This window comes from Cebus imitator, unplaced genomic scaffold (genome assembly GCF_001604975.1).
Source record: "Cebus imitator isolate Cc_AM_T3 unplaced genomic scaffold, Cebus_imitator-1.0 Scaffold48, whole genome shotgun sequence".
NCBI classification, from domain to species: Eukaryota; Metazoa; Chordata; class Mammalia; order Primates; family Cebidae; genus Cebus; species Cebus imitator.
The window spans coordinates 7,283,726-7,299,510 of NW_016107363.1; the positions used below are offsets into that span (position 1 = coordinate 7,283,726).

The window sequence follows — 15,785 nt, forward strand, 5'->3', positions numbered from 1 at the left end:
TTTTTGAGACAGAATCTCACTTTGTTGCCCAGGCTGGATTGCAGTGGCACGATTTCAGCTCACTGCAACCTCTACCTCCTAGGTTCAAGCAGTTCTCCTGCCTCAGCCTCCTAAGTAGCTGGGATTACAGGTGCATGTCCCCATGCCCAGCTAATTTTTATACTTTTAGTAGAGATGGGATTTCACTATGTTGGTCAGGCTGGTCTTGAACTCCTAACCTTGTGATTTACCCGCCTTGGTCTCCCAAAGTGCTGGGATTACAGGCATGAGCCACCAAGCCCGGCCTGGATTTCATTTTTTTAATGGCTGAATAATATCCCATTATTTATATTTACTGCATTTTCTTTATCCATGCATCTGTGAACTCTTTCTGAAAGTGATTTGACCATATCCAACTACTATTTAGATTAATGTTTATTATATATGTATATATATATACACACACACTCTTTTTTTGAGACAGAGTCTTATCTGTCACCCAAACTGGAGTGCAGTGGCGCAATCTTGGCTCACTACAACCTCCATCTCCTGGGTTCAAGTGATCCCCGCACCTCAGCCTCCTAAGTAGCTGAGACTACAGGCATGGGCTACCATGCCTGGCTAATTTTTATATTTTTAGTAGAGACAGGGTTTCACCATGGTGGCTAGTCTGGTCTTGAACACCTGATCTCAAGTGATCCGCCTGCCTCGGCCTCCCACAGTGCTGAGATTACAAGTGCAAGCCACTGCACCCGGCCTATAATATGTTTATAACTAATGTTTATTATAATATGTTTAATAAAATTTAACTCTTTTCTTCCAGGTAATTTATCCTCAGCATTCCAAACTTACTGACAAAGAAGTAAGTAAAAGTACTGCTCTATATAGTTTACTGTTATATTTCTGTTTGTTTTCATTGGTTATGTGTGTGTCAACATACATAGCTTTTGTTTTCTTTTTCAGAAAACCAATATTTGCTATTTGTCTTTTCCAGATTCAAATTCAGGTAACTATTTTTCACAGTGTTTCTGTTTAATTTTATACTAAGAATACTAGTAATACTGTTAAAGTATTGATTAAAATAGCATATTAGAATGCAAAGACAGATTCAGCCAAATAGATCAATGATTTTGATTCCTATTTTAATGATACCTAGTCATGTCATCGTTGATTGTAGTTGCTTCAACTCTTAAAATAACTGTTATGGTGTGATGAGGTAAACCATCAAGAAACAATAAACTCTTGAAATAGTGAAGAGGTTGCAAATCAGTGACACTGATATATTCGGGATTCATGGAGTATGTATTAAATAGTTTATAGAGTATATAGTTTACTTTCAGTTTAGAATCTGGGAGCTTACCAGGAACTCTGTAAAAGCAGTGCATTTTTAAAAAACCAGGATAAGTTTGGTTAGGAAGCAAGGCCATAAGTTATTTGCAATAGTTTATATGGGTTAATATATATAAAGCCTTGGCATAGTGCTTGGTATATAGAAAAAAACATATAAGGACCTGCTTATTGTTGAGCTTGGTTTTGCTGGTCTCTTTCAAGCTATTTGTTTTGTGTGTCCTAATCATTGATATCCTTCAGGTTACCTCTTGTGTTTCACTTTTAAACTAGCTTTTTTTTGGCTTACAGTGACCAAAACATTCAGCTTCTCAGCCCACACACAGTTATAAAGCAGAGACAATCTAGCTTTCTTTCCTTTTGTGGTTACTTCTAATATTCTGTTAATTCATTCATTTAATCTGATTTGAGAGATTTGACATTTAATTTTTTTTTTTTTTTTTTGGGACGGAGTTTCGCTCTTGTTACCCAGGCTGGAGTGCAATGGCGCGATCTCGGCTCACCGCAACCTCCGCCTCCTGGGTTCAGGCAATTCTCCTGCCTCAGCCTCCTGAGTAGCTGGGATTACAGGCACGCGCCACCATGCCCAGCTAATTTTTTTTTTTTTTTTTTTTTTTTTTTTTTTTTTTTTGGGACGGAGTTTCGCTCTTGTTACCCAGGCTGGAGTGCAATGGCGCGATCTCGGCTCACCGCAACCTCCGCCTCCTGGGTTCAGGCAATTCTCCTGCCTCAGCCTCCTAAGTAGCTGGGATTACAGGCACGTGCCACCATGCCCAGCTAATTTTTTGTAGTTTTAGTAGAGACGGGGTTTCACCATGTTGACCAGGATGGTCTCGATCTCTTGACCTTGTGATCCACCCGCCTCGGCCTCCCAAAGTGCTGGGATTACAGGCTTGAGCCACCGCGCCCGGCTAGCTCCTCCCACTTATAAAAGGCCCACCGCGCCTGGCCAGAACTATTTATTTTTTAAAAAAATACTCTTGGCTGGGCATGGTAGCTCAGGCCTATAATCCCAGCCACTTGGAAAGCTGAGGCGGATGGATCACCTGAGGTCAAGAGTTCGAGACCAGCCTGACCAACATGGCAAACCCCCGCCCCCTTTTTTTTGAGACAGTATTTTGCTCTTGTTGCCCAGGCTGGAGGGCAATGGTGCAATCTCGGCTCACCGCAACCTCCTCCTTCAGGTTTCAAATGATTCTTCTGCCTCAGCCTCCTGAGTAGATGGGATTACAGGCATGCACCACCATGCTTGGCTAATTTTATATTTTTAGTAGAAATGGGGTTTCTCCATGTTGATCAGGCTGGTCTCGAACTCCCAGTATCAGGAGATCCTCCCTTCTCGGCCTCCCAAAGTGCTGGGATTACAGGTGTGAACCACTGCGGCTGGCCTTACACTGTGATGGGTTAGATTTCCAGGACTCAGAGTAAGCTGAGTTGTATAGATGGCAGGATGGACTGACTTTCTGCATGGAATCCCAGTGAGTTACACTGGATGTTCCTTTCTTTCAGATCATAGCTGGTTGTCATGGCTCCTCTCTCTTTTTCCCTTCTCTACATGAGCATGAAGGGGATCAGAATATGCTATCCCCAAATATATCACTTATGCTTAAGGATTATTTTGAGCTGAAGGCAACTGAGAAACAGCAGATGCAAAAAGAGCTCTTTACCCTCCCCCCATATGCCTAAAAGCAGGGCATACATTTCCTTTTGTGAAGGTCACCCCTCCCCTTTCCCATTCCAGAAAGAAAAGAAAGATTTTGAATCACCAGAGAAAACTTATCACTGGAGATGCTACCAGCTTGATTCTGCATAAATAAGCCTTGCTAAAATAACCCTTATCTTTCATTAGTTTCACCCATGTGTTTACCTTCCCACAATTTACCGCCTTTAGAAGTCCAGGTCTTTTTTCCTTTGTGTAGTCACTGTATTTTAGTTTCCTTTGTTAAAATGGTTTCTAAGCTCCCAAGTTTAACCGCCTCTTTGGGTTTTTATGTTTTTCTCTGAAGCCTTTGTATGCATTCAAATTAAATCTTTTCTTGTTAATCTGTTGTCTGTTTGTTTCACAGGCCCCAGTTACTGAACCTAAGATGGTAGACGAAAAGTCCCCTATACTTACCCATTAAGGCTAAGAAGTTAATTCTGTAGTGTTTAAATAGTCTATATCTAGTTTTATAGTTTCTGTCTGTGTCGTTTTCTTTTTGGAAGTTAAATTCAAATGGAAACCTTTGTAAATCAAAAAAATTTTAAAGTATTTTTGGCTTGTGAATGACCTATGGAGTCTTACTCTGTCCAGTCACCCAGGTTGGAGTGCAGTGGCATGATCTCAGCTCACTGCAACCTCCACCTCCCAGTTCAAGTGATTCTCCCGCCTCAGCCTCCCAAGTAGCTGGGACCACAGGTGCCCGTTACCATGCCCAGCTAATTTTTTTTTTTCTTTCGAGATAGAGGCTCGCTCTGTCACCCAGGCTGTAGTGCAGTGGCATGATCTAGGCTCACTGCAACCTCCGCCTCCTGTGTTCAAGTGATTCTCCTGCCTTAGCCTTCCGAGTAGCTGCGACTGCAGGCGTGTGCCACCATGCCTGGCTAATTAAGGCCAATTTTTGTATGTTTGGTAGAGATGGGGTTTTACCATGTTGGCCAAGTTGGTCACAAACTCCCAACCTCAAGTGATCCACCTACCTCTGCCTCCCAAAGTGATGGGATTATAGGCGTGAACCACCATGCTCAGCCAATTTTTTTTCTCATAGATATTTTTAAATGCTTTTTTTATGTGCCACACATTAAATGAAGTGTGGTTCATATGACTTGAAGTATGGTTGGTACTTAAATTTTGTAATTTTGTAATCCATTTCCAAGTTGGTACAGTAATCCCAACTTCCTTTATTTTCTTGAGAAGGAGTCTTGCTCTGTCACCCAGGCTGGAGTGCAGAGGCCTTTTGTAAAATTACAAAAGACCTGAAAGCAGGCCCCTTGCTGTCTTAACAGATCATCATTAATCTAGGTAGCAAGAGACTATGTTTTGTAAATATTTGAAGTTACTATTCTCAGTTGTGGTTATCCAAACAGTTTGTTTCTGTTATGTGTTTATTAAATGAAGGTTGGAGGCCCGGTTCAGTGGCTCACACCTGTAACCTCGGCACTTTTGGAGGCTGAGGCAGATGGTAACTTGAGGTCATGAGTTCGAGACTGGCCTGGTCAACATGGTGAAACCCTGTCTCTACTAAAAATACAAAATTAGCCAAGCATGGTGGTGTGTGCCTGTAGTTCCAGCTACTCAGGAGACTGAGACAGGAGAATCGCTTGAACCAGGGATGTGAAGGTTGCAGTGCGCCGAGATTGTGCCTCTGCACTCCAGCCTGGGTGACAGAGCAAGACTCCTTCTCAAGAAAATAAAGGAAGTTGGGATTACTGTACCAACTTGGAAATGGATTTAATTTTTCCCAGGATAGCTTTTATTGGTATAGAAGGAAATCCAGACACAGTACAGCAGTCTTTAGGAAAGAGACATAAATCATGCCTTGTATACACTTAAAATAGCATTTTAAACTGCATGAAAAAATGACACAGATAAAAATGCTTTTGAGGCCAGGCGTGCTGGCTTACGCCTGTAATTTCAGTACTTTTGGAGGCCAAGGCAGGTGGATCATGAGGTCAGGATTTCAAGACCAGCCTGGCCAAGATGGTGAAACCCTGTCTCTACTAAAGCTACAAAAATTAACTGGTGTGGTGGCAGGTGCCTGTAATCCCAGCTACTCAGGAGGCCGAGGCAGGAGAATTGCTTCAACCCAGGTGGAAGAGACTACAGTGAGCCGAGATCATGCCACTGTATTCTGGCTGGACAACAGAGTGAGACTCCATCTCAAAAAAAAAATCCTTTTGAGCTTGGAATGGTTTGCCCTCCCCAACCATTTCTAAGGTGGGAGGCCCCCACCTTAGAAAAAGCTTTGTTTGGTTTTTTTTTAGTTTTAATTTTTTTGTTCCGTTTGAATGGCTTTTATCTTTAGGAGCCTCAGTTTAATGTGTCCAGTGTTTTTCTCCTTATCATTTACCATTAATATCACCTGGATGTAGGTGTTGCTGAGGCTTAAGCTGTGATGAGTGCCCAAGGACAGTAGTCAGTATATTTTAAACATGTCCAGAGAGAAAAACTCAGCATTAGTAGAGAGAGTTTGAAGCAATAATGAATCTGAGGGAAAGATTAATCCTACTTGTTATGGATGGACTTGACATGCAGACAATATTTGTCTCAACACATTTCTTCTCTATAAACAGCAGGGACATTATCATGTGCTTTATACTTCCCAGTAGCTAAAGCAGCACTTCTCATACCATGTTGAAGGACCAGTTGGGGTTTTTAATATTTCTAGTCTGTTTGGACCCATATTTTCGTAAAACAATTTAATTGAATTATTAGAAAAATAAAAGGAAAAAACAAAGAAATATAAAATAAAAGTCTAATTTTTTTTTTTTTTTTGAGACAGGGTCTTGCTGTGTTGCCTAGGCTAGAGTGCAGTGCTGTGATCTTGGCTCACTGCAACCTCTGCCTCCTGGGTTCAAGCAATTCTTTGGCCTCAGCCTCCTGAATAGCTGGAATTACAGGCGCCTGCCACCACACCTGACTAATTTTTGTGTTTTTAGTAGAGATGGCCATGTTTAGTAGAGAGGGTTCACCATGTTGGCCAGGCTGGTCTCAAACTCCTGACCTCAAGTGATCCACCCACCTTGGCCTCCCAAAGGGCTGGGATTACAGGTGTGAGCCACTGTGCCTGGCCTAAAAGTCCAAATTTATTACTGCAATATCAAGTTGCTGTGAAAGTTTCTAAATATATATTCTCAACTTGCATATTTATTTGGTTATGGAACAGTAACAAGAGTTTATGGACTGGTATCAGTCTATGGAATAAACTGTGAAAAACTGTGGTCTAAACTACTGTTTCTCAGCAATCCGGCTTAACCACCCTAATCACAGAGAGGGACTATATAAGCTGAGGGGGGAAGGGAGGGGGCTGGCTCTTGAAGCTTCATGTTTTGTCTTAGTCTTATATATTTTGATCCACTCTGTAGCTGTGTTTGTACAAATATAGAAATGCCATTCTAAAGCCTGGTATGGTGGCTCTTGCCTATAATACCAGCACTTTGGGAGGCTGAGGTGGGAGAATCACTTGAGCCCAGGAGTTCAAGACCAGCCAGGGCAACATGGCAAAATCCGGTATCTACTAAAAATACAAAAAATTAGCTTGGTGTGGTGGCATGCACCTGTAATCCTAGCTACTCGGGACGCTAAGGCAGGAGAATCTCTTGAACCCAGGAGGTGGAGATTGCAGTGAGCTTAGATCCCGCCACTGTACTCTAGCCTGGGCAACAGAGGTAGACTCTGTCTCAAAAAACAAAAAATATTCAACTTTGCATTATAGTTCCCTGTTCTCAGACAGTTCGAGGCCACAGAGCTTTGGGTATACTTACTGTTTTTCGTAATTAATTGAAGTCAGGCTCTGATATATTCCACAAATAAAATCATTTGTAATCATTTCTAAAAAAAAAATTCACATAAGTTAACTTTTATAACTGTTTATAAAAGTCAGTTGTCATAAAAAATTTTTTTATCTTTAAGTGAATCGTCAGCTGTGGTGCTCACAGCATAACTTGTATATCTTTTTGCATCATGCAGATCTTTATTTTTCTTAGTGAGCATATTGGGTAAGATGCTTGGAATTCAGTACAGTCATAGGTCAAGTTGTGGAATTTTATTTTAGAATCTTCAAATGTTGTTGCTGGACGTGACTTTAGAGATTATCTTATAATACTCTTTGGTTTTGTTGACAAGGAAATTGAGGTGAATCTTTCCTCCAAATGTAACCACTATCCTTTCTTATAATAATACTTTTCTTTATATTTTTATCATTCAGCCATGCATCCCTGAGCACTACTTTGAAAACATTTTATAAAAGTGGATTTGAACAATATGTGTTCTTTTGTGTTTGGTGTCTTTTGCTCGTTATTATGTTTGCGAGTCAACATTATATGCAGCCATATTCCAAAAACTTTTAATTACATGAGGGATATGGAATAGGAAAAATAGTAAAGAGACTTAGGAGTTAAGATGCATGTTTTACTTCTGACTCTGCCTCTAACCATCAAGGATGGCTTTGAGCAAATCACTTGAACTTTTAGGATTTCCTTTTTTCCCTCCAAAACATGACAGAATAGGTTAAAATGGTTGATAGGATTTTTTTCAGCTCTAAAATGGATGAAATTAGATAAATGTTATACTAAGCTATCCTTAATTTCTTTCATTTTTGTTTTCATTAGGTTGTCTTGGAGATACCCAGTTTTGTTTTAGATTCCGACAGTCTTCTGGGAGGAGGGTGTCTCTGCATTGTCTCCTGGATCAATTTGACAAAGATTTACCAGTTTACTTAAAGGTTGGAAAACTAGTCATAGAAAAATGTCCGTGTGAGAGGAAACTTTAGAACTCATTTATTCAGTTACCTCTGATACCATTCAGAAATATTTTGCTTTTGTTTTGCTGCTATATTATGTAACTGAATTTCCTAAGTGAGTCTTATTCATAAGGATTCAGCATGTGAATGAAAGAGACTTTATACAGTTACTATGCTTGAAATATAACGTCATTGTGATTTATTAAAATGGTGGCGGGCACCTGTAATCCCAGCTACTTGGGAGGCTGAGGCAGGAGAATTACTGCACCTGATAGGCGGAGGTTGCAGTGAGCAGAGATCACGATGCCACTGCTCTCCGTCTTGGGCGACAGAGCGAGACTCTGTCTCAAAAAGAAGAAAAGGATTAGAATGTTAAGGTAATTTTCTTTCATTTGTTAATAAATTCTTGAATTAGATGTGGGAGTGGAGTTGTACTATACAGTAAATATCATCTAGAGTTGAGGGTAGTCATTCTTGGTGATAACATATAGTTGTCTCTTTTTGATTTTTGAATGGGTTTTGTTTTATAGTTATTTATTTAAAACATTTTAATAATTCAGATAATCTTAGAGTCTAAATTTTTCTTCTTGGTACTGCATGTTTACATCTTTAACTACATGAGGAGCATTTTCATTTGGATGCCATATCAGCATATTCAGTGTGACTTTGACATAATTTGCCTGATAACAGTTTCTAGTTTACTTCCCTGGGTTCCACTAATTTGCCTGATAACAGTTTTTACAGTTTACTTCTCTGGTTCCTTTAATAGTAGAGATACTACCTGTGAAGTGTTTCTTAGAGCCATCTCCTCCTTGCTATCACTACTAATTTATTCTTCCAACCAATAATAATAATAGCTGTTATTTGTTAGGGCTTTTTGTGTTCTAGATACTATATTAATAAGCATATATCATCTAGTTAATCCTCCCTACAGTGCTCCAAGAGAGTTCCTTTTGCAGAGGAGGGAATTGAGGGCTATTGAGGATAAAAAATTTACCTAAGGATATCCATCTCTTGTTTTATTCCAGCACAATGTGTCTTACATAGTATTGCCAGCTAAAGTGTACATATATATTATAAAAATAAAATCTAAAATGACTATGAATTATTTAATTAGTAAAGGGGTATAGTACTACTTCCTTGTCCTCACTATTTGGACCTTCCAAAATAAGACCTTTATTCTGTCGAAATTTCACCCTCATCTCCTTTCTACGTGTGCCATATATGTGCCATATTTTAGTCAAACTGAGCTATGTATTTTTTCCTGAGAGAACATGTATTTTTCTGTCCTTTTGTGTTTTTACTGAAACTCCTAGCCCTTTCAACTTGGAATGCCTTTGTCTTTAAGTTATATCCATCCTTCAATGCCCAATTCAGAAACAGCTGCCTCCGTATAATCTTTATTCTTTCTCCTTGGCTTTCCTGTTACACTGTGTGCTTTTTCATGGTACCCACCCTTTTATTACAATAATACTCATTTTTGTACTTTTCTTATTCCTCCTAAATCATGATATCCTTGAGGAAGAACTGTGTCTTATGCATCTTTTTATCATCTCTAACACAATACCCTGTTCAAAGTAGGTTGTCAATATATATTTGCTTAAGGAGTAATAATCAAATAAGGAACTGAGCCAAAGTTTATTCCATTAAGATGCAAATGCTTCTTAAATTTTTGGAATGCAATTTTCTTTCAGATTGTATGTTGATAAACATTGTGGTGCTTCAATATTATTGGGTTAACGTATAACTGACTATAGAAGATCCAGATTGTCATTTAACTCCTTTTATTTTCTCTCTTGAAATTGTATGTTAGGGTACCTCATTTTGTTTAAAGATTGATTCCTTATCCTTGACAATCTCAAAATTGTAGGTAGAATTTTTTAGAAACTAAATATAACATTGGGGAAAACAGAATTTGACTGTTCTTTAACTTTCACCTAGTACAGATACAAATAAAGAATGTAAGCTGAGTAAGTTATAGGGGGAATATCTGACTTTAGTACTTTGTGATTAGTACTTTGCCATCTTTGGGCAAGTTAGGAGGGTTTTTCTGTTTTAATTTTAAGTTTTTGCACACATCATATGGACCATGTCTAGAGCTGCAAGGTTCTGATCTGGACGTTGCTGTCATGATTATTGTTTGTTGGTGGAAAAGCATAACTAGCTCTTTGTGTATTTCTCATGTCTTGATTTGGGTTTATAAAGGAACCTGATGTTAATATTAAAAGATACAGATATGGATATAGATACAGATAACACATACATAATGTACTCCCACACACATTAACTTGTCACTTTCTTCATAGAAGGATCCTGCCTATTTTTATGGATATGTGTATTTCCGACAAGTTCGAGATAAAACTCTAAAAAGAGGCTACTTTCAGAAGGTAATTGTCATATACACTACTAAAAAAGTATTTTTTTATTTTGTGATTAGAAAAATAAAAACTGTTAGATTTAAGAGTCTTTAAAGTCAGATTTAAGAGTCTTTAAAGTCTTTGGTATTTTATCTTTAAACATACTTGGGTTTATATATATGAGTGTATATATAATGTGTGTATATATGTATATATATTGTGTGTGTATATATATATATATTGTGTGTGTATTTATGTTTATATATATATATATATATATATATTTTTTTTTTTTTTTTTTGAGACGAAGTCTTACTCTGTCACCGAGGCTGCAGTGCAGTGGCATGATCTCGGCTAATTGCAACCTCTGACTCCTGAGTTTAAGCAATTCTCTACCTCAGCCTCCGGAGTAACTGTGATTATAGGCTCCTGCCACTACACCTGGCTAATTTTTTGTTTTTTGTTTTTTGTTTTTTTTTTTTGAGACGGAGTTTTGCTCTTGTTACCCAGGCTGGAGTGCAATGGCTCAATCTTGGCTCACCGCAACCTCCGCCTCCCGGGTTCAGGCAATTCTCCTGCCCCAGCCTCCTGAGTTGCTGGGATTACAGGCACGCGCCACCATGCCCAGCTAATTTTTTGTATTTTTAGTAGAGACGGGGTTTCACCATGTTGACCAGGATGGTCTTGATCTCTTGACCTCGTGATCCACCCGCCTCGGCCTCCCACAGTGCTGGGATTACAGGCTTGAGCCACCGCGCCCGGCCCAAATTTTTTGTATTTTTAGTAGAGACAGTTTCACCATCTTGGCCAGGCTGGTCTGGAACTCCTGACCTCATGATCTACCCACCTCAGCCTCCCAAAGTGCTGGGATTTGGGATTACAGGCGTGAGCCACTGTGCCCAGCATATATATATAAATATATATATATGGTGGAGTTTTGTTCTTGCCTCTCAGGCTGGAGTGCAGTAGCACGACCTTGGCTCACCACTACCTCTGCCTCCCTCTGTTCAAGTAGCTGGTATTACAGGCTCCGTCACCATGCCCAGCTAATTTTTGTACTTTTAGTAGAGACAGAGTTTCACCATGTTGGCCAGGCTGGTCTCGAACTCCTGACTTCAGGTGATCCACCCACCTTGACCTCCCAAAGTGCTGGGATTACAGGTGTGAGGCACTGCACCCAGCCTTGGGTTTATATTTTATCTTCTTTTTTAAAGTTATAGACACCTGTCTCTATATGTTTAATTGCTATTGAATTTTTGTTCTCTGTGCCAGATTCCTGACTGCAAGTTACAGTTACTGAAGGAGATTCTGTCAAAAGCCAGAGGAGTATGCTTAATTTGACATTTTAGAATAAGGGAAGGAATAAACAGATTGTAACATTGTTACAACTAATAAAAGCCTGAACTATTATATTCTTTTTTGAAGAGCCAATAAATAAACTTTAGCAACATCTTAGCCATTATTGTTTCTATTCCAAATGTATAATTCCTTTTGTTTCTTAAAAAGAATCAGGTAGGTCACAGTGGCCCACACTTGTAATCCCAGCACTTTGGGAGGCCAAGGTGGGCAGGTTGCTTGAGCCCAGGAGTTTGAGACCAGCCTGGGCAACATGGCAAAACCCTATTTCTACCAAAAATCCACCCTCGCCCCCCTCCCCCCCAAAAAATAGACTTGGTGGAGTACATCTGTAGTCCCAGCTACTCAGGAGGCTGAGGTGGGAGGATCACCTGAGAGCCCAAGAGGCTGAGGCATCAGTGAGCCATGATCACACCATTACACTACAGCCTAAGACTCACTACAGAGTGAGACCTTGTCTCAAAAAAAATAAATAAATAAATAAATAAATAAGAGAAAATAATCTGTTCTGTTTAATCCCAGCTAGCAAGACACACCTTTTCTTTTTGTGCTCAGAATTTGCCCTGACCACTAATTGGTGTTAGAAAGATAAACAGTGGTTTTTAAGGGGAAAAAAAAAAAGTATAAAAATTAGCATAATTTATATCTGAAATGATCAAACTATAAAGTTACAATTTCTAGCTATGTGACTGTGACAGTTGAACTGTAAAATACAACTCATAAGTCTTTTGGAAAAGTTCAAAATTTTCTTTTTTTTTTTTTTGAGATGGGAGTTTTGCTCTTGTTGCCCAGGCTGGAGAGGCATGATCTTGGTTCACTGCAGTTTCCAACTCCGGGATTCAAGCAGTTCTCCTACCTCAGCCTCCCTCTCAAGTAGCTGGGATTACAGGCATGCGCCACCACACCAGGGTAATTTTATATGTTTAGTAGAGACACGGTTTCTCCATGTTGGTCAGGCTGGTCTTGAACTCCTGACCTAGGTGATCTGCCCACCTTGGCCTCCCAAAGTGCTGGGATTACAGTGTGAGCCACCACACCCAGCCTGCTGTTTCTTTAATGGAAAAAGTTCATATGGCTAATTCTTTTGTGTGTGTGTGTGTGTGTGTGTGTGTGTGTGTGTGTGTATGTAGGATAACAAAAAAAATATTTTACTAAAACATAAGATTTACAAAAGTTTCCAGACAAGCCATACAAAATGGCCGCAAGCTTTTTTTTTTTTTTTTTTTTTTTAGACAGAGTTTCGCTCTTGTTACCCAGGCTGGAGTGCAATGGCGCGATCTCGGCTCACCGCAACCTCCGCCTCCTGGGTTCAGGCAATTCTCCTGCCTCAGCCTCCTGAGTAGCTGGGGTTACAGGCATGTGCCACCATGCCCAGCTAATTTTTTGTATTTTTAGTAGAGATGGGGTTTCACCATGTTGACCAGGATGGTCTCGATCTCTTGACCTTGTGATCCACCCGCCTCGGCCTCCCAAACTGCTGGGATTACAGGCGTGAGCCACCGCGCCTGGCACCACAAGCTTTTTTTGAAGGGGAGAATCTACACTTGACAGCAAAGTCACAATGTTATTAGTGAGGGCTGTGATGTTTGTTTAAGGTTCCCATTTTGGTTCAAACAATCAAGCTTGTCCATCTACAGCATCTAAATAAAGTTAGACTTGGCTAGAGAGCATATTCTAAATAACTGGATAGCTGCTTTTAACCAATGCAGTTAGATCACCATAAAAGGGGGAAAGGAGCCCATAAAATTAAAATAAAACTACCTCCCCCCTCAAAAAAATAAAGAAAAACACCCACACCCCTGCAGCTAACCTGACAACTACCTTCATTCACAGTGCTTTATACTTAAAGCAGGATTGGGGAAATGAGTAAAAGCAGGAAGGGGCCGCTGCTTTTAAATCTTTCACAATAATCCAGATGATACTTCTAGCCTCTGCTCATGCTTTACGACAGTGAATCAGGACAAGACATAGATTTGCTAATTGTAAAGCATTTAATCACCAAAGGACTGAAGATGTCTGGGCTTTTTTATTCTGTAATATTTCTAAGACTGTGTCCATTAAATGCAAACAAAAAGGAAGAAGTCTTGGCAGAACAGGAGAAGTGATGCACACTTGTTGATCAGATCAATTTAAATATTATTCATGGCATATAGCCTAGTCCATGCTCTAGCTGTTTCTATGGCTTGGGCTTCGTTGGGCTTCGCTACATCATTTGCTAATGGATCATCTGGATTAGGAGCACTTAACAAGGCCTGGATCGATAGCAGAACTGTGCGAATCTGCAGTGCTGGGGACCACTTATCTTTCAGAATATCTAAACACATTCTTCCCAACTTGTCTGGATCGATAGCAGAACTGTGCGAATCTGCAGTGCTGGGGACCACTTATCTTTCAAAATATCTAAACACATTCTTCCCAACTTGTCTACATTAGGATGATGAATTTTGGTCATGAAACGTACATAGGAGCTGCCATTGGGTATTCTTCTGGAAGGAATAGTTCAAGTTTAAAAATTCCTCCCTCAAAGGGGGAATCCTGAGGGCCAGCAATGACCACATGAAAATAACAGGCGTTGCTCTCATCTGGTTCTGCTTTGATGCTAGGAACTGGTTCTGCCAGCAAACGCTGGATTTCCTTGATGATCCTGTGGGGCAGCCCGGCCATCTTGTCAGAACCCGAGTTCAGCCTCTGGTCTCCTCTCCTGGCTAATTCTTGATATTGCTATTGTAAGGATAACAGCAGCTAGGCTTTCGAAGTTACTCATGGCATTAGTTTTTTTTTTTTTTTTTTTTTTTTTTTTTTCTTTTTCTTTTTTTTTTTTTTTTTTTTTTTTTTTTTTTTTTTTTTTTTTTTTTTTTTTTTGAAGGGCAGGAACATATGTTAACCTGCCTTTATGCTCTTAAAGTGTAGTAGTAAAGTTAAACTTTTTGTATTTTGCAGCTATGGTTTTATTCTTTTAACTATCCACTGTAAAACCTTTTTTATTTTAAAATCCACACTTTTTGCTGAATTTAGCTTGTCAGTAATTGCTTATGTAAGAAACGAATGGCAAAGCAACTTTTAAAACATTGTTTCTTTTTTTTTCCCTCAGTCCTTGGTTTTGATCAGCAAACTACCTTATATTCATTTTTTTCACACTGTGCTCAAACAGATAGCACCAGAGTATTTTGAAAAGAGTGAACCTTATTTGGAAGCAGGTAAGTTTAACATTGTGTGAGTTGAGTGCCTTTATGAAGGAGTTTTAAAATTTTTACTGAAATTGAGTGATAAAAATGAAGTTGATTTATAAAAAATTTATAAAAGTTGAGGTAGGAATTTAAGGAATATATGATAGGAGAAAGATATAAAACGATTTGTCTGGCATCTGTAGCAAAACTGTCTTTTGTTATCTCCTCTAACTGCTTTGATAGTGCCCATTATTATTAAGATAATAATAAATGAATATTGAGTTGACAGTTTTAATGTTCAGAGTACTATTGAACAAAAATCCTTATGTCACTTGCAATAGATGGAAGGCCTTTGCCTGTTGATGTCCTTTTGTAGCTAATTAGTAGTAATAAATGAATATGAAAACTCCCTATAATACTTAGTTTAAGGCCGGGCACTGTGGCTTACGCCTGTAATCCCAGCACTTTGGGAGGCCGAGGTGGGTAGATACCCGAGGTCAGGAGTTTGAGACCAGCCTGGCCAATGTGGTGAAACCCTGTCTCTACTGAAAATACGAAAATTAGCTGGGTGTGGTGGCGGACGCCTGTGATCCCAGCTACTCAGGAGGCTGAGGCAGGAGAATTGCTTGGACCCGGGAGGTGGAGGTTGCAGTGAGCTGAGATCCCACCATTGCACTCCAGCCTGGGTGACAGAGCAAGATTCTGTCTCAACAACAACAATGACGACAACGTAGTTTAGGCTGGGTGCGGTGGCTCATGCCTGTAATCCCAGCAGTTTGGGAGGAACACAAGGTCAGGAGATCGAGACCATCCTGGCCAACATGTTGAAACCCCATCTCAAAAAAAAAATACAAAAAACTAGCTGGGCATGGTGGTGCGTGCCTGTAGTCCTACCTACTTGGGAGACTGAGGCAGGGGAATAGCTTGAACCTGGGAGGCAGAGGTTGCAGTGAGCCGAGATCGCACCACTGCACTCCAGCCTGGCAACAGAGCAAGACTTCATCTTAAAAAAAAGTACTTAGTTTATTGCTTTCAAAAACTATTAACCAGTTTATATCCTAGTAGAACATATGAGTATTTCTGAGTGAAATGTAAAATGTTTTCATCGCTTTGACTTTTCTTTTGTCTTTTTTTTTTTT

At 39.7% G+C, this 15,785-nt stretch overlaps 1 protein-coding gene and 1 pseudogene across 1 annotated transcript in view; one reads left to right on the forward strand and one right to left on the reverse strand.

The window, feature by feature from the left end:
* DENND6A (DENN domain containing 6A) overlaps positions 1-15,785 on the forward strand; it is a 72,044-nt gene that overhangs the window by 22,202 nt on the left and 34,057 nt on the right. Inside the window, exons 2-6 of the mRNA XM_017527336.2 lie at positions 803-841; positions 943-985; positions 7,636-7,748; positions 10,073-10,153; positions 14,571-14,676. Coding sequence (XP_017382825.1) covers positions 803-841; positions 943-985; positions 7,636-7,748; positions 10,073-10,153; positions 14,571-14,676 — 382 coding nt within the window. The remainder of the gene's footprint in view (positions 1-802; positions 842-942; positions 986-7,635; positions 7,749-10,072; positions 10,154-14,570; positions 14,677-15,785) is intronic.
* On the reverse strand, positions 12,963-14,284 carry LOC108303549 (annotated as a pseudogene).